This window comes from Corvus moneduloides, chromosome 1 (genome assembly GCF_009650955.1).
Source record: "Corvus moneduloides isolate bCorMon1 chromosome 1, bCorMon1.pri, whole genome shotgun sequence".
Classification (NCBI taxonomy): domain Eukaryota; kingdom Metazoa; phylum Chordata; class Aves; order Passeriformes; family Corvidae; genus Corvus; species Corvus moneduloides.
Window position 1 is genome coordinate 10,422,357 of NC_045476.1, and position 27,413 is coordinate 10,449,769.

General features: G+C 41.9%; 1 protein-coding gene across 2 annotated transcripts in view; it reads right to left on the reverse strand.

The window, feature by feature from the left end:
* Window positions 1–19,210, reverse strand: part of LARP4B (La ribonucleoprotein 4B) — a 57,085-nt gene extending 37,875 nt beyond the window's left edge. The window contains exons 1-2 of one of the 2 annotated variants that reach the window (XM_032099530.1): window positions 19,093–19,210; window positions 727–861 (exon numbers count right to left, since the gene is read on the reverse strand). In XM_032099530.1, the coding sequence (XP_031955421.1) occupies window positions 727–807 (81 nt within the window). In that variant the 5' untranslated portion in view covers window positions 808–861; window positions 19,093–19,210. Of the gene's footprint in view, window positions 1–726; window positions 862–18,562; window positions 18,652–19,092 lie in introns of those variants that run through there. The other variant, XM_032099536.1, reaches the window with a different exon arrangement.
* Window positions 19,211–27,413: the final 8,203 nt, after the last annotated feature.

Sequence of the window (27,413 nt, forward strand, 5' to 3'; positions counted from 1 at the left end):
GCAGGAAGCATCTGCTGCTTAGCACAGCACAAGCAAAGTGCCTGGCAGAACACACAATGAAACCAAACCCTTCAAGATGTCCTCCCAATATACAGTTAACAAAGATGAAAATTTTAATATATTTGAATATAAATCAAGTACTCAATCTTCTTGAAGACATATGTAACATTCACTGCAACATATACACACTGTATGATACTACTGTACGATGTGCCAAAAGCATCCCATACAGCCACTTACTGGATCCTGCACAGCAGCACAGAAACAGCAGCACATGCCATCTGGCAGAACTGACTGAGCAAAATTCTTGTTACAGATTGCAAACTCCTGCTTGTATGGGTTTGTGCTTTTTTCAATTACACATACATACAAACTGCATTCCCTGCATTTTCCTCACATGGTAACGTGTGAGCAAGAACCTAATTCAAGATTGGTGATACAATTCCTACACAGCCTAAAAAGCCTTGTACCTTAAATGGCTGCAAACTGCCATAGGTTGAAGTTTATGTAAATCCCCCCACAGGGCTGAAGCAAAGTTAAGTTGAGGTTCCTACTCAAAATGGAGAATTACCACCTCCAACAGCTCTGTTCTAGCTGTTTAATGTTGCAATGCTGTCAGCCAACTGTCTTCTACAATGTTCTGACCTACAATTTGGATTAAGACATAGTAAAAACAGTGTTTCATACAACACTTACACCAGGGGAACATGCAATTATAATACTTACTAGATGAGAACCGTCCTTAACTTCTTGTACTTGCTGCACCTGCGGTTCAGCCACAACTTTAGTGTCCTGATCAGAAGTCATGAGCTGTCTGCTTTTTGGCTGCTCAGAGAGAACTTTACTGGTCACCTTTGTAAGCTGTGGAAATAGGAAGACAAAAGATTCTGTAAGTGGTTGCTGAAATTCCCAAGAACCCGCAGCCACTCCAGACACACTACCCTGATTCTGACCAAAGGCCCAAAGCGCTTCCACACAATACAGCCGGGATTATGCATCCAGAGAAAACAGAAGATGAGGATAAAGCAGATACACTCAACCAACTGGTCACTGGTTGCCTTGGGATTACAGATGAACACTTGCCACAGCACTGGGCAGGGAAATTGCTTGGGAAAGTTTCTTTTGATTCTCACCTTAATTATTCAGACTGGATTTCAAACCGTGACTTCTTCATACCACCTGGCAGACTCCACTCAATAAGAAACATTTAGTCACAAACTAACCCGTCTTCTAACTACTTTGATGGTCACTTTATCTTTGCAAAATTTAAGCAGCATGTTACAACAGTTCTCCTGGAATAGTAATGCTGAACCAGTTCTTCAGCTCTATCATCCCAAAATCTTATTGTATTTGATTAAACAAGTAAAAAACTGAGTAGGCTTGAAAGTCTGACAGTGACTTTACTGTGAAATTTGATGCTACTATTTAATATTGTTATTTTAAAAAGAAAGTCTTTAAAAAACAATAAAAGCTAATTTAAAGCATGAAGTCTCAAAGTAAATATTGGGGTGTGAAAATCAGGCTTTTTAATTTTTTCTTTTCTAAAAAGATGCAAAATGCTTTTTTAGTTTCTTATTCATATGGAAATTCCAGTACTGCATATGTAACAATGCATGAGAGAAATGTATTGCCTTCAAGTTGGCGACACCAAACCTCATACAATCTCCTTAAAATGAAAATGCAAAGATTTGCAGCACATGGAAGTTAATGGTATTGTTCCATTCTTTAGGAGCATAAGCTCCTTTTAGGCTACCTTGATTCCAAGACTGGAGTAAAGAAGTCTTTGTTTCAGTCTGTGGTATTATGGCCTTTCATGGAATCTCCTTTACGCTACATTTTGAAATGGACAAAAGCAAATGCCAAATACAACTGACTGAATATATTCCAAAATTTTCAAATAAAATTACTATGTTCACCTATGAACTGATTCAGACACCTGTACTACAGGATTATGCAAAATATATTTTGTACAGTTGAGGAAACAAATACACTGACATCTCCAAGAGGATGAACATTTCAGCTTATATGGAGAGTTGCTTATCACTTTGTGCTATTGATGTAAAGTCAGCACGAAAAATATGTTTTCAAAAGAAACACATGTACTGTGTCACTATTATATTCTCAGAAGTTTCTTTTCCTAACACTCTGTCTCTCAGCTTGGAATAGAAACTATTTTAAGTAAGGAAGAAATGGCACAGACAAAAGCCACATTAAAATAAAACTAAAAAAATTACACTATCCCTCACATACAGTGTTACACACAAATATACTCAAAGGTTATGTAATGAAGTCTGGAATTCATTCAGGATGTCTTTCATAAAATAAACAAAAATCATCCTCAGGATGAAAGCATTTTCAAAAGTAGTATAAAATAACCAGACTCTGTGTTGCTCAAAGCCATGCACGGGAATATGTAGGCACATTAACACTGCAGAAAGTGTCTAAGCCTCTTGGAGAACACTTCTGTTCATGTTTTGTAAAGAAATTGTGTTTAGCCTTTCAAAATTTTGGACTAATTTTTTTTTTTTTCTAAAAAGAGCCAAAGACTCCTTACTCATTTCATGCTTGCTGTACATAACCTCCACTGCTGTTCATACTAACCTTGGGCACACACTTTAGTCCGGATTCATAGGCTAAAGTCTACTTTACAGAAAGACAAATGTGTTTCAGTCAGCCATGGTGGTATCTACTTAGCATTTTGATCCCCAAATCAATGCTCAGGTACCTCTTTGCATCCTTCTGTCACCTACTTATCTCACATATTCCCATTCTCTTCTAGGATCAGCCCTTCCAGAGTCATGCTGCAATCTCCTCCATCCTCTGGTACATAGTTTTAGCACCAGAACTCTGTAAGTCTATGGATAAAGGAAGGGAAGGGAAACAACTACGATCATGTGAGTCTATCAAACAAAAAGTGAAGTTCCACTACACATGTATCCTTTAAAGTGTTTGCTGACTGGCCATCAAGCACAAAATATCCAGCTAAATCATTAATTCCAGCTGAGGATAGGCAAGTTGTCAGCCAACCTGACAACACACAACTGCAACGTGCACATTGCAACTTCAAATTTCTTGGGCAAGCCACCAGCAATTAGAGCAGCATATTATTCTACTGCTTTTCAGAAGTCCCTTAGATGAGATTACACAAGATGCTTCTCACAGGCCACATCTAGATTGAAGCTCTAGGTAACTTTCTTTGCACTACTCAGACTAATAATCATATTCTCATTAGATACACAGATTTGTTGTGATACACACCACACCAAATCCACTCACCTTGTAAACAAGTAATTACAATGTCAAACCCATATATTTAAGTTGAATTTTGATCATTAAGGATCAAAGTAGCATTCCAAACGACAGCGATAAAGTAATTTGTTTAAAGAGGATAAAACCTGCTTTCCAAATCCCATGATTTGAACAATGATCAGCTACTGCCTTTCTGCAAATGGGCAAGCCATACAGAAAGATCCCAAACCCAGAAGGAGGGAGCTTCTGTTGCAATTTTCTTCACTCAATACATCCCACAGCTACAAGTCTGCAGGATATGAAGTGCTCAGCTGCCAAATCCCATTGGCTGTGAGATACTTCAAAATGACTTCACATGCAGGGCTGTTCTGGAAAGTTAATACCACCTTTTCTACTGTAGAGCTGCCAATTACTGGACTCCTAGAGAACAAAACCTCCATGGCTGCAGACTCCCATGACTATCATGCCAGAGAATACAAGGGTTGTAGAAAATGGCAGTGTTACTTCAGAAAAAGAAAACCAATAAAAATCATGGAATGTTAAAAGCTCTCCATAGGATATGTTTTAGCATGTTTTTCATTAGTATTGATATATATCTTCATATAAAAGCTTATTTACACAAACCACAATCAATAGCTGGTAATTCTAGAAACCACGGGTAAGGATTCACTGTTTTAAAGAGTTTATCAGCCAAATTAGTGACAAGTTAAATGGAGCATTTTAATGCAGCAATAAAAATTATCATCCAGCTGAAGAGTTAACTTGCCCATGACTTTGAAAAATATGGTCTACCAGTCAGCAGTTCAATGTATCTTTGGATAAATACATGTTGCTGCAATAAGCAGGAGATATTCAGGAGAAAAATGCAAGTTGGCAAACCCGTCTGGGATAGAGATAGCACTACCTAGAGCAGAACACTGAGCTATCAGAATCAAATGACAATTTTTTCATCACAGAATTACAGAGCACTTTTTTAGTTGAACAGGGCCTTTTGAAGGTCATTTAGTCCAACTCCTCTGCAATAAGCAGGGACATCTCCAACTACATCAGGTTGCTCAGAGCCCTGTCCAACATGCCCTTGAATGTTTCCAGGAATGGCACATCCACCACCTCTCTGGGCAACCTGTGCCAGTGTTTCACTGATTTAGAAGCACCCATTAATTTCAATTCTGCAAATGCATACAGTAAATCATTGTATCCTTCTGGCTTGTCATTTGGTCATCACAGAGTAATAAGTCAAGCTCAACAACTTGAAAGTAACTCTGCTCTTGACCCTACTACAGACATTCAAATACTTATTTTGACAACTATCTATCCCAAGAGAAACTGCCTAGATTTTATTGAGAATTATCAGAAGTAGTCCAAACTTGGTCTGTAAATAGGCAAGACAGAGAAGTTTAAAATACAGGTAAAAACATTTTTCTTTAGAAACTGAGTAATATTCAACCATGCTTGCTTTCCCCAAAACTGTAATACACTGCTCCATCTGCAAAACTAGTAGTTGCAACATGAAGGGGAAGAGTGCCTTATTACTTGTTTTCTCATTAGTTTGAGGCCGATGGGGGCAGTCACCCTTCACTTGTACAGATCTGTCCCTGCTGATACCTGGTGAGTGGTTAACCTGAGGAGTTACAAGAATATTTTTCAGGAGGGTCTGAGACCACCTGGTTGAGCAACACAGGTATTTCAGCCTACTGGTTTCACTCTGCAACATCCACAACCATTTTCACAAATAAAAATATAAGGGATTTATTGGTGGGGGGGAGGGGTTGATTTTTTTTTTTTTTGTTTGCTTATTTTGTTTTGAGATTTTTATAAGTTTTTGGGGGGTTTTACTGTTTTGATTTTTTTTAAAAGTTGACAGCATGGTTCTTTACTGCCAAGTATTTTCAAAACCATTTAGTTAAAAGAATTCCATCATTTCAGAAGATACCAGATACAAACCAGCAATGGCCCACAGGATGACTATACAGAGAAGTGCAGACAACCACATGATCACTCTTGCCTGGGTGCCAAGCCAAGCAGAGCTGGGACTGCTCTCATCCAAAAGCCACACGTGTGTGTTAGCATGGTGCCAACATCAGACTAACCTTTACACTGCATTTTAGTGCAGGTTTAGGTATCTTAGTACGGGCAGAATTAATGTGCAACTGTCTGAGGGTATTTATAAACACACAGCATCCACATGCACCACAACCTTGCAAACAGTTTGGAAAAGACACCTACCTACTTGATTGTTACACAGCAAACAAAACCACTACTGCTCTTGTTGACCTTCCCAAAAACCTCCCTAGAGTGTAGCCCCCGACCCTCCTGCTTTCATTAATAGACATCTTTAATTTTCCTAATTCATATTCAAAGTGTGCTTTTCTGCAGTCTGTTTCACTATCTAGAGTTACTACAGTCTGAGTAGCAGCATGCAGTTCTCTCAATCAAATCAGTCAGATAGATCTGTTATTTAAAAACAGGCAAAACCCCAAACAATGCTCTAGGGCTGAGATCTTGCCTGCCAACTTTCAGCCCAGAGTAATCAGCCCTTAAAAAGAGATTTACAAATGCAAGTGCTGACAACTAACTTTCACCCTGCAAACAGCAACACCATAAAACAAAAAAAGCTCACTAGAATAAAAGAACTTTTCACTGGTCTTCCAGCAAGTACAAACAAAAATAGATTTGAGCTTGGCTTTGTGCAGAACTCTTCCTAGCAAACATTTTAGAAACTTTAAACACAGATTAAGATAAAGTTTTCACAAGGCTAATACAGAAATACACTTCAGTAACATGAGAAAGCTTAAAATGTTTTCCAAACAGAGGTGCACTGCTTAACTTAAGCCTCATAACAAACTTCCAGCTGCAGGCCAGAAATCCTCCTTCTACTGTGAGAGGGAACATACTTTCTCACCATCTACCACACACTTATGTACCCATGAGGATCACGAGAACACAGCAGAGGTAATCAGAGCTACCTACCACTGAGCTCAGCTCTGAAAAGTTTTAGCACCTGCTGAAGACATCATATAGACATTTATATGAGAAATAAGAGATGCCTTTTTCAAAAGTATGCTACAAATTTCATACATTAGCTTCTCTTTAAACAAAGTTTAACTTTTCTTTATTAGTTTCACCAACATTGTGAATACCCAAAGCATATGTAGTATGTCAAGAGTTAATCATGTTCTCTGTCCCAGTAAAGGTGCCAACTCAGATACAGGATATATGGTTAAGCTTATGCAGCATCATCAAGAAAAACTGGAAAAATCCTAATCCTGAAAGGCTGGAAGTTTCCTTCTTAGTGTCATAAGCAGTGATACAAACTTTCAATTTTCATCAGGTGGCTGTTTAGGATACTTTCAAAAAAAGATCTCAGCTGTTAGAGTTGACCCATCATCCTGCTGCACGGGGCACATGTTACCATTCTGCAGATGAATCACATCATCCAAGCTGTATCATGCTCACAGAGAAAACTTATGACAGAACTCAGGGGCTTCCATCTCTCCCTTCTCAGTTTCTTTACAGAGCAGATTTCACAAGCAATCCAGCTTTCAAAGGATGGCATTATTTAAAAAAAAATATACTGTGAAGATGTAATATTACCACAGCAGATAAAATAGCTGCGAATGAGAAATCTAACAACAGCAAAAGTATATCTGTTTGTGGCAATCTCTGCAATCATCACTGTGCCTGCATCAATTGTAAAATCTCTATTACATAACAGCAATTAAAAAGCTGACATGACATAACAAATATTTAGTCACAGCATGTGTCTACAGAAGTTTTGAATGCACTTCTATTAAAAATCATCACAAGGTTCTCAATTTGTTTAACTGCTGATTAGCTAAACAGTTGGGGAAGAAGCTGAAAATTCACATCTGGAGCTTAGTGTTTAGACCCAGAGATTCATGCAAGTCTGTCAGATGAAGGTTTCAAAATGTACATGCATCCAGTGTACATGCCAGCATAGTGGCTGGAAAGTTAGATTTCAAAAAACCCCGAGAAAAGTACCACTGGATTTGTTTCAGTTTTCCTTCCTGCCAAGAAAATTACTTATGCCCCAGTACTCCCCAGAATAATGCAACTTCTGGGTTCCTGAAGAGGAACATGGACATAAGCACTGGGGGCAAACCTGCAACAGGACACTTGGCTGACTCAAGGCATTTCAAAACGCACAAGGCAACCGGGTGTTAGCAAGAAATATAGTGTCAGAAGAACCTAGAACCTAATGCTGTACTTTTTTAACATCCTTTAACAGAAAACACAAGCACAAATCATTTAGAGCTGCTGCTGCATCTACTTCACAAGTTTGTATTTTTTTTAAAAAACCCTTCTGTTGTTTATAAGGTTGATAGCATGCAAAATTGTTCTGTAGTTCTATTAATTATCCTTTCAAATGTAGTCTCTCCTCTAAGAAAGGCTGAGATTTCAAGAGAAACAGTAAAACTTGCTATTTAAAAGGAATGTTGCATTTCTTTATTTAAAGATCCATGAAACATTTCTGTATAAGGCTTCCCAAGCAATTCACAACTCTCATAATTTACTGAGCATTCTCACTCACACAGAAACCTATGTGATTAAGAGCACACCAGAACTGATTACTCTGCAAGTCTGCAAATTGAGATCATTACACTAATTAGCTGCCCAAAAGATGCCAAGCAGCAAGTTACTAAACAAAGGTGATAAAATACCAAAGAAACCTGATACTGGTAAATGATAAGGACTCTGTAGAGAGGCATAGGAAAAACTTTCAGTGAAGAGCAAGAAAAAGGGGAAGAGGGTGAAGTTACAGTCTTACTCACTCACCATCTCAAACAAGAAGATGTCAACAGTGCACAGAAGACAACAGAATGACCCCCACCAACAAAAAATTATCATCATTTTTGTATCTAGCTTTTTATGCACTGTATTTTAAATACATGTGCCTAAAGTAAATGAAATAATTTCACTACACTCAAAGGTCTCTCACAGAATTTCTGCAGCCCTCCTGCACACCAAGAAGCTTCACATACAGTTACTATCTGACATGCACTCAAACATCACTCCAGAGATGGACCAAGAAGCCTGTGGATCATATCCTCCTCAGTAATGCAATACACCAGATGTTTAATGGTATATAATTTAACAAAACTCTTACCATTTAAGAACACTAGGAGTGCCTACCAAGCAGGAATAAGCCACTGGGAGGAAATTTTTGCGCCTGATAAGAGTGTCACGTGCCTTGAAGACAAGTGTGATTGTGTCATGAGCAGTTTTCAGTTTGCTTATGGCTTGTTCTCAGTTTTCAAGTCTGAAGCAGCACTCTCCTGACTGCAGGCTGAAGCACATTACATTAAGAAACCCAACTCATTAATTAACAGGAGTTGCTTCATGTTGCACATCCATCTCAAAGCCACAAGCTTGTTTTCCTCACTGTAAGTGGACTAACAGCACACACCCTGCAGGTTATTCATAGAGATGTATATTTAATTTCTATTATAACTATCATGTTAGATAAGATATTTATCAGATGATGATTTTAAAAAGTATCACGCTTAATGAAAATTCATCTCTTGACTCCCTGATTTGCGCATTTTCTAAGCAACCCCTCAAATCGCAGAGTTAAATTGCTAGCAGCTCAGCCAAATCATGACAATTCTGAAAAGAAAAGTGGGATGCTAACTTAATATAAATTACTTATGATCATAGTTCTCCACAATCCCATTCTCTCTTGATAAGCTGAATGTAGAATCACACATTTTACATTCATTACCGAGGCCTACAAAAAGCAGAAAACATCTCACACTGAAGGGAAAAGGTCTTTTAATTTTCTCAGGAAAGAGATCAAGAATTTGTTACTCAAGTACATTAGGTAAGTACCTCAAAGTATAATAATTTTCCACTAAAATGCTCCATCACTTGCCCTCCCTTATATTTGTGAGCATCTGAATTCCTCCCTACCTCGCAGCTCTGGCGTGACTTTTTACTTCTCCAGGACAGAAAACATCACCAGCAAGAACAGAATTTGAATAAATTTGAACATCCCCTTCTTCAGTTAAACAGAGAACTACACAGTAGTTGCCTGCATATGCACTTTACTTCTGTGACCACCAGAAGAGCAGTAGAGGAGAGAGGACCCAAGCTGAACGCCTGGTGGCATTAATCCTTCTGTCCTACTCTAGGAAACCAGAGGAGCAGAGCACTGCAAACCAAGTACTTCAGTTCTGAGTAGAACTGAATAGCTGAAGTCCACATCACTCTGCTGCTGCTGTTACTCCTGCTACAAAGCATCACAGGTAGTTCCTATAACAATTTAATAAAACAAAACCAGAAAGTAAGAGCTACAGCAACATACCTGCAGGACCTTCACAAGAGAAACCCCAGCAGATTGCAGACTGCCTGTACTGAATTAAAGAGTGAAAGGATAGGCCACTGCAAACCAGTGGTCTTCTGCATTGAAATAATCAGAAAACTAATTAAGCCTAAACACAGGGCAAACAACACTTTAAAGTGCCTAAAGAAGGACAAGCTGGGAGTTGGACCCCACACTCTGCACAGCACTTCATGTCTGCCTCTGCTTCCAAACTACATTTGGAATACCTTTGTTAAATGAGCCTAACCATAGAGCCAGACTAATTTTTCATATAATCTTATAAAACCAGCCAGCCTAAATAATGACTAAGTATATAAACCCCCTTGTATTTATGCCTAACATGGGCTAAGAGAAACTGCAGAATGTGATGGAAGCTCCCTCCTTCTGCAAGATTTTTTTCTTTAATCAATATATTTTAAAAACTGATTAGGTTCTCATCAGAGCAGAGGCATCACATATTATACTAACCCACTGCTCACATTAATTTCTTGTAACACTCCCATCCACCTGCATTTACTTGTTACACCTGCCTAAGCTACAAGGCAACAGCCTATGCTTGAAGTGTCCAGTGCAGTAGTATTCTGATCTGCAAACAAAAGGTACAGCTGAGGCAATACAAAGAAAAGTCTTGGTATTTTTACTAATAAGCACAAATCTAACTGCTAAAATTGTTTACTTTCTAAACAAATTTTAATTCTAGATATATTGGGATGATCTTTGATAGGCTAATCGCATTTTCTCTAAAAGTCAAAGCTTCTCAATAACTTCAGAGATCTTTATGCCAACAAATTAGCTGGGAGACTGTTCCAGGGTTTTAATTTAATACCAATATTTAATATCAAATACTGCTCACTGATGCAGAAATTAATTTTGTCATTTCATGCAAATATTAAATGATTGGAAAAAATGATGGAAAGCATTACAAAAATATGCTTCTAAATTTTAGCACCATCAAATACAAAATCTCACCTTAATCAACTATTATCATCCATGTTGCTTCTAATGTCACATGAGTCAAAAACTGCACAACACTTCTGTACACACAGAAAGCAGAAGAGCAATTGATTAGAAACAGTAAATTGAATTGGCGAGAAAATTCAAGCTTGCCCTGGAGTAGATAAGGCAGCAGCAAACACCTGTTAGCCCTAATGACTGGATTTCACAAAATATTGCTCATTCCGGTACTATTTCTAAATAGTCATTGACAGGACACTACACAGTAGCTTAAACTCTTGAACTCTTAAAATAGGCTTATATTGCTCTTTCCTGTAACCAACCAAGATACTACACGAAGAAAAAGCCACGTAGAAGACTTCTCCAATATTTTTTTCTATGAACTATAGTTCTTTATTTTGATACACATCTCATTTCCAGCAGGTAAGTTTACTTTGGCCCTCTGGACACCAAGTCTGTCTCAACCTACAATATCTTCTCTGAATTCATGCACATATGAGGAATTATTATGCAAAGATAATATCTTGCATAATAATGTATTTTCTTTGTTTCCCTTCTTTCCCCATGTAACTCGCCTGCTCTCACTTAACCAATGAGATTAACAGGGTTTTTTTTGGCATTTGCTTTTCTTTAAAGTAGCTACTGAAGGGAACTATGAAAATAATTTTCCTAGTCCTCTGCTGAAGGAAGCAACAATTAAACATGCTAAGAGCTCACAGAGAGCAGTGAAGTTTACAGAGACTGATGCACTTTCACCATGAGAGACAGCTTCAGTCTAAGACAAACTGATTCCTGACTTGGAGTGAAAACTAGAAAGATACTGAACTTTGTTGGATAACGTACTCACCAGCATCTCAGGCTCACTGTAAGTGGACTTGTCTTTTCATAAATTCTGTTTGTTTAACAAAACAACTGCCAGTTCTACAGTATTTTACTAGCTGCTTCAAGTTTTTAAAGCTAAGATGCATTAACTGATGGTCTATTTGGCTTTTTCCAGTTCTTCAAAGAAACACTAAATCTTCAAATGCTGTAACACATGACAAGGTTCCAGGAGATTTAGCACTTGCTTAGAGGGAACAAGTTAAATGTTGTGCATGAAGAGTGTCAAGTTTGGCAATGTGGGAACAACGAACTTCCTTGTTTCAATTACTGAATGTTCCTCCTCACGATTTACCAATACCAACTCTAAGTTTTCCGCATTCTTCACTACACTGCTTACCAGAGAGTGGCTGAGGCACTCACAGCCTGCCTGTGACTCCAGGCAGGACACTTGGCAAAGGTAAAGGAAACAACTAACCCAGCTCTGCTGGGCAGGATTTTATGAACAACATCTTCCTCAGAAAAGTCCTGAAGTTGGCAGAAGCAGACACAGTATTTTATGACAGAAGACAAGATTAAAAACACCACTTGAAGCTATAGGGTTAATATTTAGTGCAGTTCCAAGGGTGAGGTTGGAAGTCTGACCTTCTTTAACAGATCTTAATAGTCTTATCTTAGAATACTGCTGTTACTTGGATTCCATGTTTCAAGTCTGCAATCAGTGCTGCACTTAAGCAAGAGGAGGTCAAAAGCTGCATTTGGAATTTCCAGGACCCTTAATATTTTTAGTACTTTGAATTATTATTTAAGACACAAACATAGCTTCAAAGCCAATTTGCCAAGTTCTTCATCACGACATTCTGGGACCATACAATAAACTCTTAATTCAGGGAAGCAGAAATCTAACACTAAGGATCTCATATTCAAATGCACGGAGAACTAGAATTCTGGGAAAGATTTGATGCAAACCAGTGGGACAACCATTACAGTACTCCTGGAATACATCTTCCCTCACAACAGGCCTGAGAAAAGTAAGAGAGAAAAGGATCTATAACTACATAAAGTCCAGGCAAGAGGCATATATAACCAAATAAGATGTTGATAATGCCAGTAATAAGCAAAAAGGTGCAGTGACAAGTTTTGTCCTAACACGAATGTATACAGCAGTCCTTGACTATGCAAAGACTACTTCAATAAACAGTCATTCTGCAAAACAAACAGCCTGGGATGAACTCCCCTCAAGCTCTGGGGTTTAGGGTTTTTTTTTTTTTTTCAGATGACTTGAAAAGCATTCATTGACCTAAAATGTTAGTTTAAGTTTTGAAACACGTTCAGGACCAAATCTAACGTGAAATGTAACTACTTACAGAAGAATAATCATTTAACTTTAAGGTTTTGTAGAAGAAAAGGAAGCTAATGTTCTTCGCCAATGATTATTTCATTAACCTCTTCACCAAAAATAGAATTTAACCCAAATAATCCAGTCATTTTAGTATTACTTCCTCTTTTAATAAAGGCTACCATCCTCCATTACAAGCTCTGCCGAAACCAGAAGCAAATCTTGCTTAGTTTTAAAACACTGTATGGAAGACTATCACCTCCTGGGTGCACATTTGTTCACAGTTAGAGCACCCCACCTTCCTGGAGTATCACTGTAATCAAAACTACTGGTAATTCAGGTTTTGACTCACAGTTAAAGGATGGACTGCCAATATTTTAGCTTGGATTTAATGACAATAACTCTTCCTTGCAAGTCAAAATAACTGGGTGCAGACCCTTCTAAAAATTCAACTGATTCCTTGAATCCAGGCAGTTAGAATACACAGTGTTAACCAAGAAAATTATAATCATAAAAAATAGACTGTAAGCTAAGCTGCAACATATGTTCATTAAAAAGAGTCCCTTCTCTTCTTTATAGCATAATTTTTTTTGGCATTTATTATGAAGAATTGAACAAAAAAGCTTTAAACATGAGCAGGGACACAAACCCAAGATCCTGGAGACATGCCAATGTAGACAATGCTATTTTACCCAAATTGTTTGCCTTGCTGCTTTAAACAGCAACATGCTGACCATTTTCTGTCCCTATCTGTCGGGCAGCAACAACATTGAATGGCAATGAAACTCTGAGATAAGACTGCAAATTCTGCACATATAGGTATCTCAGCACTTAAAGTAACCATGCCCCAGTAAATTCTTCACTTTTGCTCTACTTTTTAATTCCTAGAACAAGAATCAGAAACCAGGAGGATACATCCAAACATTTGAGCATAAACCCTCAGCACCAGGGTATGGAAAAGCAAGCTACTTTGGACATTGGCCTGTTGATTCATCAGTTCCTTGTTTGAACAACAGTCAGAGTCAGACTCTGTTGTGGGGCAACCTGTGACAGCATCACAACCTGTGAAAATACGCATATGGATACCAACAGTGACCGAAAACAAAACCATAAAGCTGCCAAGAGACATCACCGTAAAGCTTTCAAACCTTTCATTAAGTTTCTGCCAAATGAGATTTATCAATTTTTTTTTCTCAACATAGTTACTATTTAACTAATATTTTGTTTCTCAGGTTTCCCTGTCAGATTACTGGCATCCTGTAATTATAAAATACTTAGCTTGAAAACAGATTGCAGAACATTAGATCTACTGAGAAACACTGATAAACACTTTTAACAGAATAACAGAAATACACAATGTTTTAAGCAAGTTTGTAATTCCACTAACAAGACAGATGGAAACCCGCCTTATGAATAGCACCAATGAGGTATTCACTATTGTTGCTTATTTGCAGAAGCCAGTACGGAAGGGCCAATATGAGGCTGAGGGAAAATTAACCCATCCAAAGGGAAAATACTGTTTAGATACTTGTGCAAAAAACCACAAGAAATCTAAAAGCAAAATAAGGTGATACACTACTTAGACTTCCAAAGAGCCCAGCACAAGCTTTAAGTAAAATAACCATACGTTCTACAACTACACTGAAAACTCAGTATATTCCTGAACATGCCCCATGTGAAATTCTGATAGCATCTGCAGGTGTAATTTCTGAAGTCTGATTGCCAGTGCTAGCTGTTTTCAATAATGAAAGTGATATTGGCACTTTAGAAAGGAGTCCCTAACAGATAAAGCAATTGCGTCTAATTCATCACAAGCTACCACAGTAGGCAGATGTCTATACATTTCCATCTATATGTGCAACATATACTCAAAGCTGTGTATAGCTGCCACTACATGTACACTGAACTCGATACATCTATGAACTCTACATGGCCACAGAAGCAATCCAATAAGCCTTTACTATAGAATATGCTCTCTGGAACACCAGCTCCTTACACACCAACAGCCTTATGCTAATAACAACAGAGCTGCTGGAAGTGCAGAGGTGGCAATCCATTCAGCTTATGAACAACTGATTCCTTTTGTATTACATCATTCAACTACCCATTAAGGAGCTGGACTGACAGGATCCAGAATATGCATAGCCCAGCCCTCCATGGTAAACGAGAGCATTCGCAAAGATTAAGACTCAAAGAAATTGGTGATTCATCAGGGCGTCAAAACAGCGCTTCCCCAATTCCCGGCAATGTTCTAGGCCAAGCAGCTAGCCACATATTAGCAACCTCTGTCAGACTTCCAATTTTGGAGATAATTGCTGTTCCTGAAACACATACCCAGACACAAAATACCTGCAGCAGCACACATCACAGAATGAACACTGTCATGGCTATCCTAATCACACTATTATGCTGTATTACAGTCACACCTAATTTAAGCACTCCAAAGTACCTTTGTTGTCTGCAGGTATTGCTCCATAGCACCTGCTTCCAAATGGGGGGGCACCCCCCTTTAGAAAGGGTATGGAACAGTTACACAAAAGTGAAAGACCAGTGATTTCATAAATCCTTGGCTCCATCACATCACCAAAACTTAAGTACCACCAGCTGGGAACCAATTAACAGAATTTGTTTCTATCTTGAAATACTTTATGGAACTTGAGTAGATGAATGGGTGGAACAGAAATTGACTGCTAGTCTCCTGTTTCTAACAAGTTCCACAAACTTGTTGGTTGTAGACACATTTTTATCATTAGACAGTCAAAGTCAGCATATGCTTAAAGAGAAAGAAACAGATTGCTGGAATAGGAATGGGTCTTCGTCAATTACCCAGTATTTACAGTACCAAAGCATTTTTTGACCAGGTGAAATATCACTCAGTTCTATATTCAGAGAAGGTGCTTCAGAGTGCTATTTTTGTGTTTGACTGTTATGATACACTAGCTAGCCTTGAGTTTAGCACAGAGGAGTTAATTCACAGGAAAAGAAAACAAAGAGCTTTCCCAAAGCATTAGTTTGAAAATACAGTAAATACAGTTAGAACTGGTACCTTTGACAAAGCACATTACCAGTTCAGGGGAAGAGGAGGTGCACGTGTGCGTCTTGTCTTTTTTGAGGGATCACAACTTTGAAATAGTGATAGTTTTAAGTTTTACATCACTTTCCCCTCCGTAATTCAATTACTGGCTTCTGTGGTGAAGAAGTACGTCTAGATCCACCCATCTAGATCTTGTATATGCACTAAAATGAGAGTATTAATTTCAGCATGCACATGCCTTGCTTTCAGAACATTGCTCAAACACCTTTCCAGGGCCTTTACTACAAGAGTAGCTTTTACTCTCATCTTCTACACAGCTCTCCACACATCACTACCTCTTTCAAAACTGCAGGGAGAGGGTTAACTTTCTTCCTTACAACGTCCTGTTTTGTAACATCCTGTCTTTCCAACTCATACCTGTGTGCTCATTCTGAATGCAAATGCATGAGACTTCTAATACTCCTGTTAGCTGAGTATCACTGATTACATACAGGAAAAAATCGCAGCCTGAGAAGATTTTCTACAGTTATGTCCAAGACTTAGACAAACCTGTTGTCTAAAAATGTCATTTTGCTAGTAAATGCATAGAGCAACAGAGCACTTTGTAAACCACACTTTTCACGATGTCGTACATCATGTAACAGATTCTCACATGTGTGCACACATGCACAGGCACACAAATCACACTCCCAAAGCTTAATATTCTCCAGACTCCAGAATACATTTCTGTGCTTTCTGCCAGCGATAGCCCTCCTGACACTGCATTTGTAAGCTACCACCACAGCCACCTTTGCACCTCCAAGGCAAGAGTGCCCTTCAAGATCGATACGGCTGTGGCCTTTGCAAAACCTGCTCCTTCCAGCACAGGCACAAGAAAAGGTAAGTCAAGTGCTTTACATCTTATTTGTGTGCCTTACCTGTTAATTTACGAGAATGTGAATGCCTGATGAATATATACAGACACCATGGAATTAAACATTAATAGCACCGACAGTCCTAAAAGCCACCTAGTTTTAAAAAAATCAAACTGATGGAACATATCTACACCTAATTACTTTGTTTTTTGTAACTCCATTTTTGCTACCTTTAAGCTGTCACTTTAGATTTGTCATGCACTATGGTCAGAAGCATGCCTTTTCAGTGTCTAGCATGTGCATTTTGTGAGGTAATGTAATAAATATTTAACAAAGAGTTTATATTACCATGCCAATTAAGCTCTCAACTGATTTAAAGCCAAAGCCACTGCAAGATGAGAGACTTAATAAGGGACGCAGCAACAGATCAGCACAGACCACGTCGATTAGACAAACCTGACTGTATTGACTTTGCATTTCAGTAAACAAACCAAGTATTTAACTTTAACAGAAATAAAACATCATCACCAGAAACTGCCTACATGGTTTCTGTATGTCTCAAAGAAACAAAAACCCCCAACAAAATCCCCAAGCCCCCACAATTGTCTCCAGTTCCAGATCTTCTGTTTTGCTCTGTAATGAAGCAGATTTAAGATACAGCCCCATATCTATGCAATATATATAATAAATATGTATCAGTCATTCATACCTTTCTATGTGTATATTGGCACTAAAGCCAGCCACAAAAAGCAACTAAGGCAGCACACACTTCCGCTGACACCTTTATTCCCTTATGGTGTTTGTGTGTCAATGGGTAAAAAACCCCCAGAAAAAAACACAAAGTAAACAATTCAATCTAACCCAGAACATTGTGTGTGCTTAAGGACCCAATTACATACAATTGTTTATTAAAGAACATCCAAGAGATCAAATGTTTTCAATTAATTCATTTAAGCAAAACTTTCACCTTCGTTCAAATAAAGAGATTTTTTCCCCAAAGCGTAAGACCAATTAAATGTATGAGTAATTGTGGCTTCCACATAAAGAGCATACACACATAAATAACAGCAAATCTAGAAGAGGAAAATTTTCTGTAGACATTATATATAAAATATATACTGGTTTTTGTATACGCATTATCAGGCCTCAGCCTAGTTTTCACCTCCTTTTCACCTCCCACAAAAAAATTAAAAAATATAAAAATATCAATGTTGTTCTAATAACTAGAGCAATTAAGCTGATTAGCTTCATATCTTGAGAATTGACTAGAAGAAATGCTTACAAGTCAGCAGAGAGAAGTGAAAGTTCAACTGATAAAAAGTTACCAGACCAGAATCAAAACCCAAGAGTTGTGAAATCCCAGCAAGTTGAAAAAAAAATACAACATGCTTTGACCATTGAGAATTTATCCAATGTGTAAAAATCAGATAAGTTTGACGTGAAATTTAAACCACAAGACAGACCTTACAATAGCAATCCTTGAGGCAGTACTTAAGAGAGATTCCTTCTCCAATTTTACTAAGGATTCAGAGGCAAACAGAACTAGGCCAGAGACAAGACGCAGAATCGGAAACCAGAATTCCCATGGTTTTACCCCAACCGTGACTCAAGTTTAAACAGTGGTTTTGAAACCAGCTCTCTCTCTCTGTGGCCACAGGCAAGTCTTAACCACTTTGCCTCAATTCGCTTACCTGCAGAATAAAAATAATTATACTTATCTGCCACACAGGAATCTCGTACAACAAACATTGTTTGGCAAGTGCACATCTGTTTAAACTGTGGACAAAGCTACGTAGCAATTTTGAGCACCTGGGCAAACTGAAACTGAGAGTGAAAACAACTTCGCTGAAGCAGCTACCAAAGGCCCAACAACAACTAAATTCTGGGGGCAACACAGCGCCCGTGTGCCGTCTGCTCCCGCAGGTTCTGCTGTGCAGCCTGGGCGCACCCCCGGCCCGCCGGCAATTCACCTGCTCAGGACACGGCTCGCGTGGAAAGTCAGCGATGTGCCCGGAGCGATGGGCCAGGGGCTAGCACCGCCTGCTGCTCCGGAGGGTCCCAGCCGCCCATCCGCCCCGGCCGGGTAGCCGGGATGGCTCCAGACGGGTCCCCCCGGCGCTCGCCCCTTCCCGCTCGCCCCACGGCACACGCGGCTCTCCCGCAAGGCCCCGTCGGCGCGGGGGCAAAGCTCACCCGCTGTGCCCGGGGCGGCGAGGCCGCAGTGCGGGAGCGGCCCCGGCGGCTCGCCCGCCCTACCCCCGCCACCACCGCGGCCCCGAGCCGGGATCCTCCTCCTCCCTCCCGTCTCTCCCCCGGGAACCGCCTCGGGTGGGAAGATGGCGGCTCCGGCCGCCTCCCCGGTGCGAGGGGGCGGCGGAGCGGGGGGTGTCGCTCCCCCTCCGGCCCCGCCATACCCCCGCACCGGGAGATGCGGGTGCGGAACGGCTCCAGCGGGCGCCGCCGCCCGGAGGGCGCGGGCCGGGCGGCCCCTCGCACTCACCTGTCACCAACAGCCGCCGCCGCCCTCGGGCCGGGGCTCGGCACGGGGGGCACGGGCGGGCACGGGGGAGGGGGGGGGGGCTCCGCCGGCGCGGGGCCTTTCACTCCTGTCGAGTTCCCGCGGGCGCCGGGGCCTCTCGCCGCGCCGCCGCCGCCGCCGGGGCCTCGCCGCCGGATGCCGTGAGGAGGAGAGCGGAGCGCGGGGCGGGGCCGAGGGGGCGCGGGCGGCGGCAGCGCCGGGGGCGGGCGGGGCGGGGGGGACGCGGGGGGGCGGCGGCGGCTCCGGGCCCGAAACGTCTCCGAGCCGAGACTCAACCACCCGCTCGCATGAGAGACCCGCTTCCGGCTCCCGGCGGAAGTCCCGCCCCCGCTGGCGGAAGGGATTGGCCGCCGGGCGCCGCCGCGCGCCGATTGGCGGAGCGGGGAAGGGGGGAGGGGGCCCCGGCGCGCGCGCGGCGTGTGACGCGCGGAGCGGCGCGTGAGGCGCCTGACGTCACCCGCCACGAAGGGGCGCGCGGGGGCGGGGTCGGCACCACTCGCCCCATCTCCCTCCCCCGGAGGCGTTTTGTCCCTTCGCACTCGCCGTCGCCCCGCCGGGAAGTGGCGGGAAAGGGGACGGGAAAGGCAAGAGAAGGGGGAAGGGAAGAGGAAGGAAAGGGGAGGGGGAAGGAAAAGGAAGGGAAGGTCAGGTAACGTTTGGTGTCGCAGGAGCGGTGCCTCCTGTCCCAGTGTCTCCGCGTGTGTCCAGGGGCAGTGTCCAGCCGGCCCCGGGCAGCGTTTCAATGCGGAGGAACGAAGTGGGGCCTGGGGCAGTGCCCGAGTCCGGCGGGCCTCACCGGGAACTGCGGGTGTGGGTGCACGTCCAGGTCTGTGCGTTGACACAGGGCATATTGTCGCCTTCTGGAACGCTGCCATGGCAGCAACGGGAGGGCCCAGGTGCCAGGCGCCTGTGCAGAATTACAGACCTTACCGTAGAGTGTCCCAGCTCCTGTGGAGCAAGATTCAGCAGCTGTGGCTCAAAAGGAAGTGATAAATAGGATTTTAGGAGAAAAGTATTTAATGGAAGAGCCTTGTGTTTCATGTGGGCTATGAAAGCCTGAATAACGTCTCATAGAATCACAGAATGGTTTGGGTTGGAAGGCACCTTAAAGATCATTGAGTTCCAGCCCCGCTGCCATGGGCAGGGACACATTCTGCTACTCGAGGTTGCTCCAAGCTCCGTTCAGCCTGGCCTGTAACAGAGAAATGGAGCATCCGCAGCTTCTCTGGGAGCCTGTTCCAGTGCCTCACCAGCCTCACGCTATTTGTTGTATGGAGGAAGAGGAGGCAGAGGAAGCAAAGGGCTGAGGAACAATCCTGGGAAGACAAGGGCTGCAGCAGAAATGTTAAGCAGGATCCACACAGTGCTTCCCTCCAACAGTGAGTTCCAGTCCCCACAGAAAGGTTCCTCTCTGCCACTGCCAAGGCTTGACAAGCAAAGAAACTGCTGGAAAGTAAAAATGCATTTTGTTTTAAGTTGCTTCATCCTAGGCTGAAGAATGTCAGGCTGGATTGAACACCATGCATGGGAAGGAAAAGGCAATGCAGGCACACAGGTGCAAGCACAGGACGTTCTGGATGGAACATGAGGGACTTTTGCCAGGGGTAAAGTCTCTGTAGGTCTCTCCTGACTTCTCAGCCTCAAGCTCCCTGCCTCTTGCTCTTACCGAGCTGAGGAATAAATCTTCAGTTATATAAAACTTCAGTGAGCCCCACAAGATTCAAGAGTTCTTTTGTTTGACCAAAGAACAAACAAGTCTTGTCAAACAGTTCTAGTTATTTAGTACAGATCATCATCTATTTTTTACTACAGCTAATTAGGCAAAAGGAAAACCTGTGGTTTCATCTCAGGATTTAGGAGAAAAACACAAGTCTAGAAAGGATCGTCTTCCAGGACTGCTCCCAGTCCTCAGCTTGTCTTCTACTTCAGGTGTGGCAAAACTACATCACGTTACAACCAGTTGTCAATAATTATCAGTACCATGCATTGCTATCTGCATCTCAGAAATTAATCCAGATAGGATAATGCAGTTTTTAATCCTCACTGATAAGAGTCATATGGTTGCTTTCCAGGCATCTGCTAGAAATTCCCATAGAGACAATACAGCAATTAACTTAGAAGACCCATTTTAAGGACACCCAAGCAACCTTTGAAGTGTTGCTGCAACAGTTTTAATGTTATTGTATTGTTGTGTTGCCGTATTGTTAAAAATCCCTTGCTAGTAGGGGCAATAAAGAACATCCCAGTGCCTGGAATGAGCTCAGACCCTGCTGGACACAGCTTTGCTGTTCATGGAGGGAAGTGCATCTCAGCACTCACTCTTGGGCAAACGAGGGGATGTTTTCCTTAGTAAGTTGTTTCACTTTTGCAGAATTGTCATGAGGAAAAAAAAACTGAGCAGAGGAAGACGGGTAGGATAGAGCTTGATCAGGAAAAGGGATAAACCAGCTCTGAGCAGGGGTGTTTAGAAGGACAGACAGTGCCTCAAGCAGCGCAGGGAGTGTCACTGATCCATTAGGTGGTCACCATGGAGCTGCTGTATAAACGAGTGCGTGAAAGTCTAAAACAGTGAAACAATTGCTATTCCTAATGCTTTTTAAAATTTTTTTTATAAAGGAGCTCAATATAATTTTGCTCTTTAATGCCAGACCATTTTTCAGCAGACTGCAGTTCTTGTCAAGAAAAGAAAAAAAGAAAGGTCTGATTTTAAACTCTCAAACAACATAAGCCCCATTATATCCTTGTTCTAAGGGGCCTCAAAATTCCTTACCCCTTTAGGCATGCAGTCTTCATGTCTCCCCAGGCTCTATTCCCATGCAACACTTGGTGAAACACTTTTTCTTGGAAGTAATACGTATTTTCTACTTGCCTGGGCCCCTTCTAATTTTCAGTGTGGAAGATGTGGAACTTAATCTCTAAAAATGCTTCCGTTTTTTAATGGCACACTGCTGAGATCAAAGAGGTCTGAGTTTTTCCTTGGTACCCTGGTAGCTGAGGAGTGTGTGCCGAGATAGGAGTGAAATATTACAAATCAACAGTGGATGTTGTGGGGTAATAGAAACTACTCCTGTTTCTTCTACATCTCAAACTCAGCAGTGAGGAGAGAGAATGCATCTCTGAAGCAACAATGGCCATGAATAATCAGACTGTTAATCCAGAAAAATCGAGCAAGATTAGACTAACTAGTTGTTTTTTCCCTTGATGTGTGGTCAATCAGATATAGAAAGAAAGGACTATGTTAGTTTCTTCTCAGTATGTTAATGATATATTCTTAAAATTACATTTTAGTCTGGAGAAAAAAGGAGGCTCAGGGGGAACCTCATTGCTGTCTAAAACTCACTGACAAGAGGTTGCAGCCAGGTCGGGGTCAGTCTCTTCTGTCAAAACTCAAGTGAAAGGATGAGAGGGAATGGCCTTTAGTTGTGCCAGAAGTTCAGCTTAGATACCAGAAAAAAACCTGTTGACTGCAAGAGTGGTCAGGCATTGGAATGAGCTGCCCAGAGAGGCAGTGGCGTCTTTGGAAGTGTGTTGGGGTCCCTCCCCTGCCGTGTAGCCCTGGGAGAGGGGCCCTGAGGGCACAGACACGGGGCTTCCCTGCCCCTGCTCAGCCTCGTTCCCATTGGTTGGTTTGTGTTCCCTGCGTGGGCAGAAGGACCCTTGGTCCGGTGACTGGAACAGTTCCTGGGCAGAGCCCCGGCCATGAGGCTGGAGAAATAAACATCTCTGAAACATCTAGCAAGAATCTGTCTGTCCATATATATTTCCTTTCCACGGGACTCCTGGTTTGATATATGTATGTTGCAGTATCCCCACTGCAACATAATGGTGGAGAATTGAGAGCAGAACGATCCCCGATCCCTAAGCGACTGATTTGTGTGAGTAAACCCTGGAAACTTTGGATTCCTCTTCTTGGTTTTGCTTTGCTATTCCATATCTAAACTATGGAGGAACCGTGGGAAGACTCTTGGCTCTCAGAGCCGCATATGGACATTTATCTTAAAATGATTCTTGAACAACGATTTATAAATTTTAGCTTGATTCAAGCTCAAAAAGAACTGAAACACTTCCTGGCATGGTTGTTTAAGAACTTTTTCTATGTTTCTTGGGATTTAATTCTTACCAAGGGCTTTTGGAAAACCGTTTGGACACAGTTAATATTGGAGTCAAAATATATGCCGATGGAAGAATATTTTCGTGAATATTATTTAGTTACTGAGACTGTTGAGCAATGTCAGCTGTGTCCTGGCGAAGGGAAGCCTGGCGCAGGGACCGTGCAGCCCAGGCCACGTGCACCGAGCGCTCTGCGAGCAGCAGCGAGGCAGTTCCCGTGTGCGGGCGGAGCCACGCGAGCCGCAGTGTCGGTGGCGGAGCGAGGCACAGCGGGACCCGGCAGTGCCCACCCGGCCCCGCACAGCGCGTGGTGGAGCGAGCCCCGGGAACGCCCGACCGAGAGGGGCGGCGCGCGGGCGGCGGCTGGCGGCGGTGGCGGTGGAACGGAGCCGCGCCCAGCCGAGACGTGCGCTGGAGCAGGGCGCGGGGGAGTCGTCGCTCGGGGGCCCGGCCGAGACGTGGATGCAGCGCCTGGCAGCGGCAGCGAAGCTGCGACCAGAGGAGGCGACGCACGGAGAACTGAGCAGCGCGGCCCGGCCCGGCCCGCGCAGCCCCGAACGCGACCCCGGGAAGAGCGCGCAGGCACCAGCAGCCCCGACAATTCCAACACGGGAGCGACTGAAGGAGAGAGCAAAGACGCAGCGAGACAGAAAACAGCAGCCACTCGAAAGAAGGAAAAAATCATAGTAGCTAAGACCTTAGGGATAGTAAAATGGTATAATGTTAAGCAAAATTATGGTTTTATAACAAGGTGTGACAACCAGCAGGACATATTCGTGCATAGAACTGCTATTAAAAAGAATAACCCTGAAAAATGCATCCCAAGCTTGGGAGATGGAGAGGTGGTGGAATTCAAAATTATACGAGGTAGAAAAGGGTTACAAGCATCGCAGGTCACTGGGCCTGATGGTGTTCCTGTAAAAGGCAGTATATATGCTAAAAATCGTAGTCATGTTAGACAGTATCTCCATTGTAAGTCCCCCCTACAGTCTCCCTTTCCTAATCCCACCTTTCCCTTTTACCCTATGTCCTATTACCCCCAGTGTATTTCTAATCCGTTTTTTCATCCATGGTTTCCCTCACAAAACCGTGCTTTTGCCAATTGTTTCCCCAAAAATCCCTTTCCAATGCCGAATGGGGGATGAAAAGGGGGAGGGAAGAAGTTAAACCCTCTCCTGCCTCAGTTTCCCCACAAAGCATGCTCAGAGAGTCCTGTCTCCGTTCTGTCAGCCCTAAGATGTTCCACGGAATCTGTTTAGACATTTAAAGGCTCAGGAGGGTGGCTTGTTTTGTTTTGAAACTGTTCTTGTTATGTTTATCCAGTTGTTTTCATTCTCCTTTTATTAAAATAAAACGGGTGAGGTGTTGGGGTCTCTCCCCCGCCGTGTAGCCCTGGGAGAGGGGCCCTGAGGGCACAGACACGGGGCTTCCCTGCCCCTGCTCAGCCTCGTTCCCATGGGTTGGTTTGTGTTCCCTGCGCGGGCAGAAGGACCCTTGGTCCCGTGACTGGAACAGTTCCTCAGCAGAGCTCCCGCCATGCGGCTGGAGAAATAAACATCTCTCTGAAACAGCTAGCAAGAATCCATCCATATATATTTCCTTTCCACGGGACTCCTGGTTTGGTATATGTATGTTGCAGGATCCCCACTGCAACAGAAGTGTTCAAGAGGTGCTTGGATGTGGCACTTGGGTGTATGGTTTAGGGATGCTTATGGAGGTACTGGGTTGATGGCTGGATTAGATGATCTTGAGGGTCTCTTCCAACCTTGATGGTTCTTTCATTCTGTAGGATTTTTAATTAGGATTCATAGTTCAGGTGAAAAAAAAGGTATTTGGTATACTTAAGAAGATGACTCCATAAAAAGAAGAACTGTAAATAATGCAGTATTCCTGGAAGCTAAACCTAGAATTGAGCAATCAGAAAATCAAACCCTCAAAAATGACTGGATGTACTGAAACACTTGGGATTTACAGTCTTTATGATTTCCTCTGAATACAGTAAAAAGGATAATATTTCCTTCCTCACAAGAGCATAGAGGATTAATTCATTGAAATTTGTGAAGCACTTGGGTGGTATGATAAAAACTTCCACTAACACAGAACTAGATTTCTGCTTTTTAAGGAAGTTCCTTGTTTGGGCTACCTCTTTTTTTTCCTTTTTTTTTTTCTTTTTTTTTTGGTTTGTGTTTGGCTTTATGTTGTTGTTTTATGTTTATTTCTTTTTACTCCTTTGAAACACACTCTAATAAAATATTTTATCCTTCAGATCTATGGGATAAGGCTTCATGAATCATTAGTATTTAAGAATTGCTGACCTGGAACACTTGGCAAAAATCACAAACCACTTAGTACTCTGCAATTTTGTGAGACCTTATGAGCCAAGTAATATTTTACAATTCCTGAAGCTATTATCCAGCTTTGCAAGAAGAGAGGTAGTTTGAAACCTAAGATTCTAAATGATTGTACACAATGGGCTATTCCTGTCATAAAACTTTAATAGTATCCTGTAACCAGTCTCTACTGTATAGATTTGATGAGTGGCATTTTAAATATATATTATTTCTACATCAGTATCTTTCATAAGTCACAAGTAAATATTTGTCAGTGTCAAAGACAGTCCTTGTTCCAAGTAGACCATCTCAACAGTCAGAGTGGAGGAGATGAGGAGAAACTAAGTAATTCTTCCACGGGGAGGGGAGACTGAGAGTTTAAGTGACCTGCCAAAAGATTATACAAGATAGGCATATCTAAGTTTCAGCTCCATGTGGTATCCTATAGTTCAGTGAAATGTTCAGGCTTCCTTTGTAGCTAAGTGAAAATTAATTATCAAGTAAACTGATGAAAGTCCATTATAGATCACATAGATTTATGATCCCTGTTACCCCATGCATCTCTAACTGAAGGAATGATCCAGGTTTAGATGAGGTGGACAGACATATGTTCCAGTATAACTTTTCTTCTTTTTTGATGTTTAATGGCATACTCTTCACTTTCTCAACTAAGGGCAGATGTGTAATGGAGTCTTGATAAAAGCAGGTGATATTTTGGATCTGTTTATTTTCTAGTTGAACAATCATTTTTAACACTGTGGCGAGGCTATCATGAGACAATTTCTTAATTATATCCAGTGCCAAAATCCAGCTGGACTGCAATGGAATTCTGATGCCCAGACAGCAGTGCTGAGTGCCCACGTGTGATTGACAACACGAACACGAGCACTTTGTGTCTTCCTCGGATCAGCTGCTGTGTTTGATATCAAGCCTTCTAAAGTGCTGCTGTAGAACCAGTTCAAACAACCCCACACTCAGCAGATTTTACTTCTGGCCTTGTCCCTGCAGTGGGTGAGTCTGATTTCTTTAAGGCATAGAGACCATTTTAAAATAACGCTGTAGTGTGGGTGCCAGCCGTCGTTAAACCTGGGGTTTCATGAACACCCTGTAAAAAAAGTCTAAGCTGTAGATGGTTCCATAAATATCAAAACTGTTGTTAACAGCAGCTGATGGCAAACTTTCAGGAGGTGGTTTAAGTTTAACAGTAATAATTACTGTTAATTGAGCATAATCACAAATCTGAAAATTGCCATTCTGTTTCTTGGACTTTGCACTACCATAAAACTGACTTGTGCACAGGCTTTACTCTGTCTATAGGTAGCAGGTCTGTAGCAGAGTCAGGACTTCAAACCAGATCTTGCATATTCTGGGTTTGAGCAATATTCTGTCTTTGATTTAGTTATTGTTTAGTTATTAATCTGTGACATATTTATTTCTTTAGCTTGGACCCATTTTTTAAAGCTAATTAAACATTAATGAAAAAATGTATAATTTATACATTTTCTGGCTGAGTAAAAAAAAAATTTAAGAGGTCTGGAATCTACTCAGATTTTCTTATCAGTAAGGATGTTAGCAGTTTTCTGCCTTTCTACCTATTTTCATCATTCTGTCACTACTGTTTCTGAACACTTCACAACAGTCTTAAAATATCATTATAGCTCCTGTGTGAAGTATGAGTGTATTTATCCTCTATCAACAGGTGGCAAACTAAGGCATGAAGATGTTTAAGCTCTGTGTTGTAGCAGGCCCTGTGCAGAAGTTGTGTATGCTCTGAAAAATTATTATAATTTTGTGTTTCTGTCCTCTTAAGCACTACACTAAGATTCTGTGGGGATCATATAT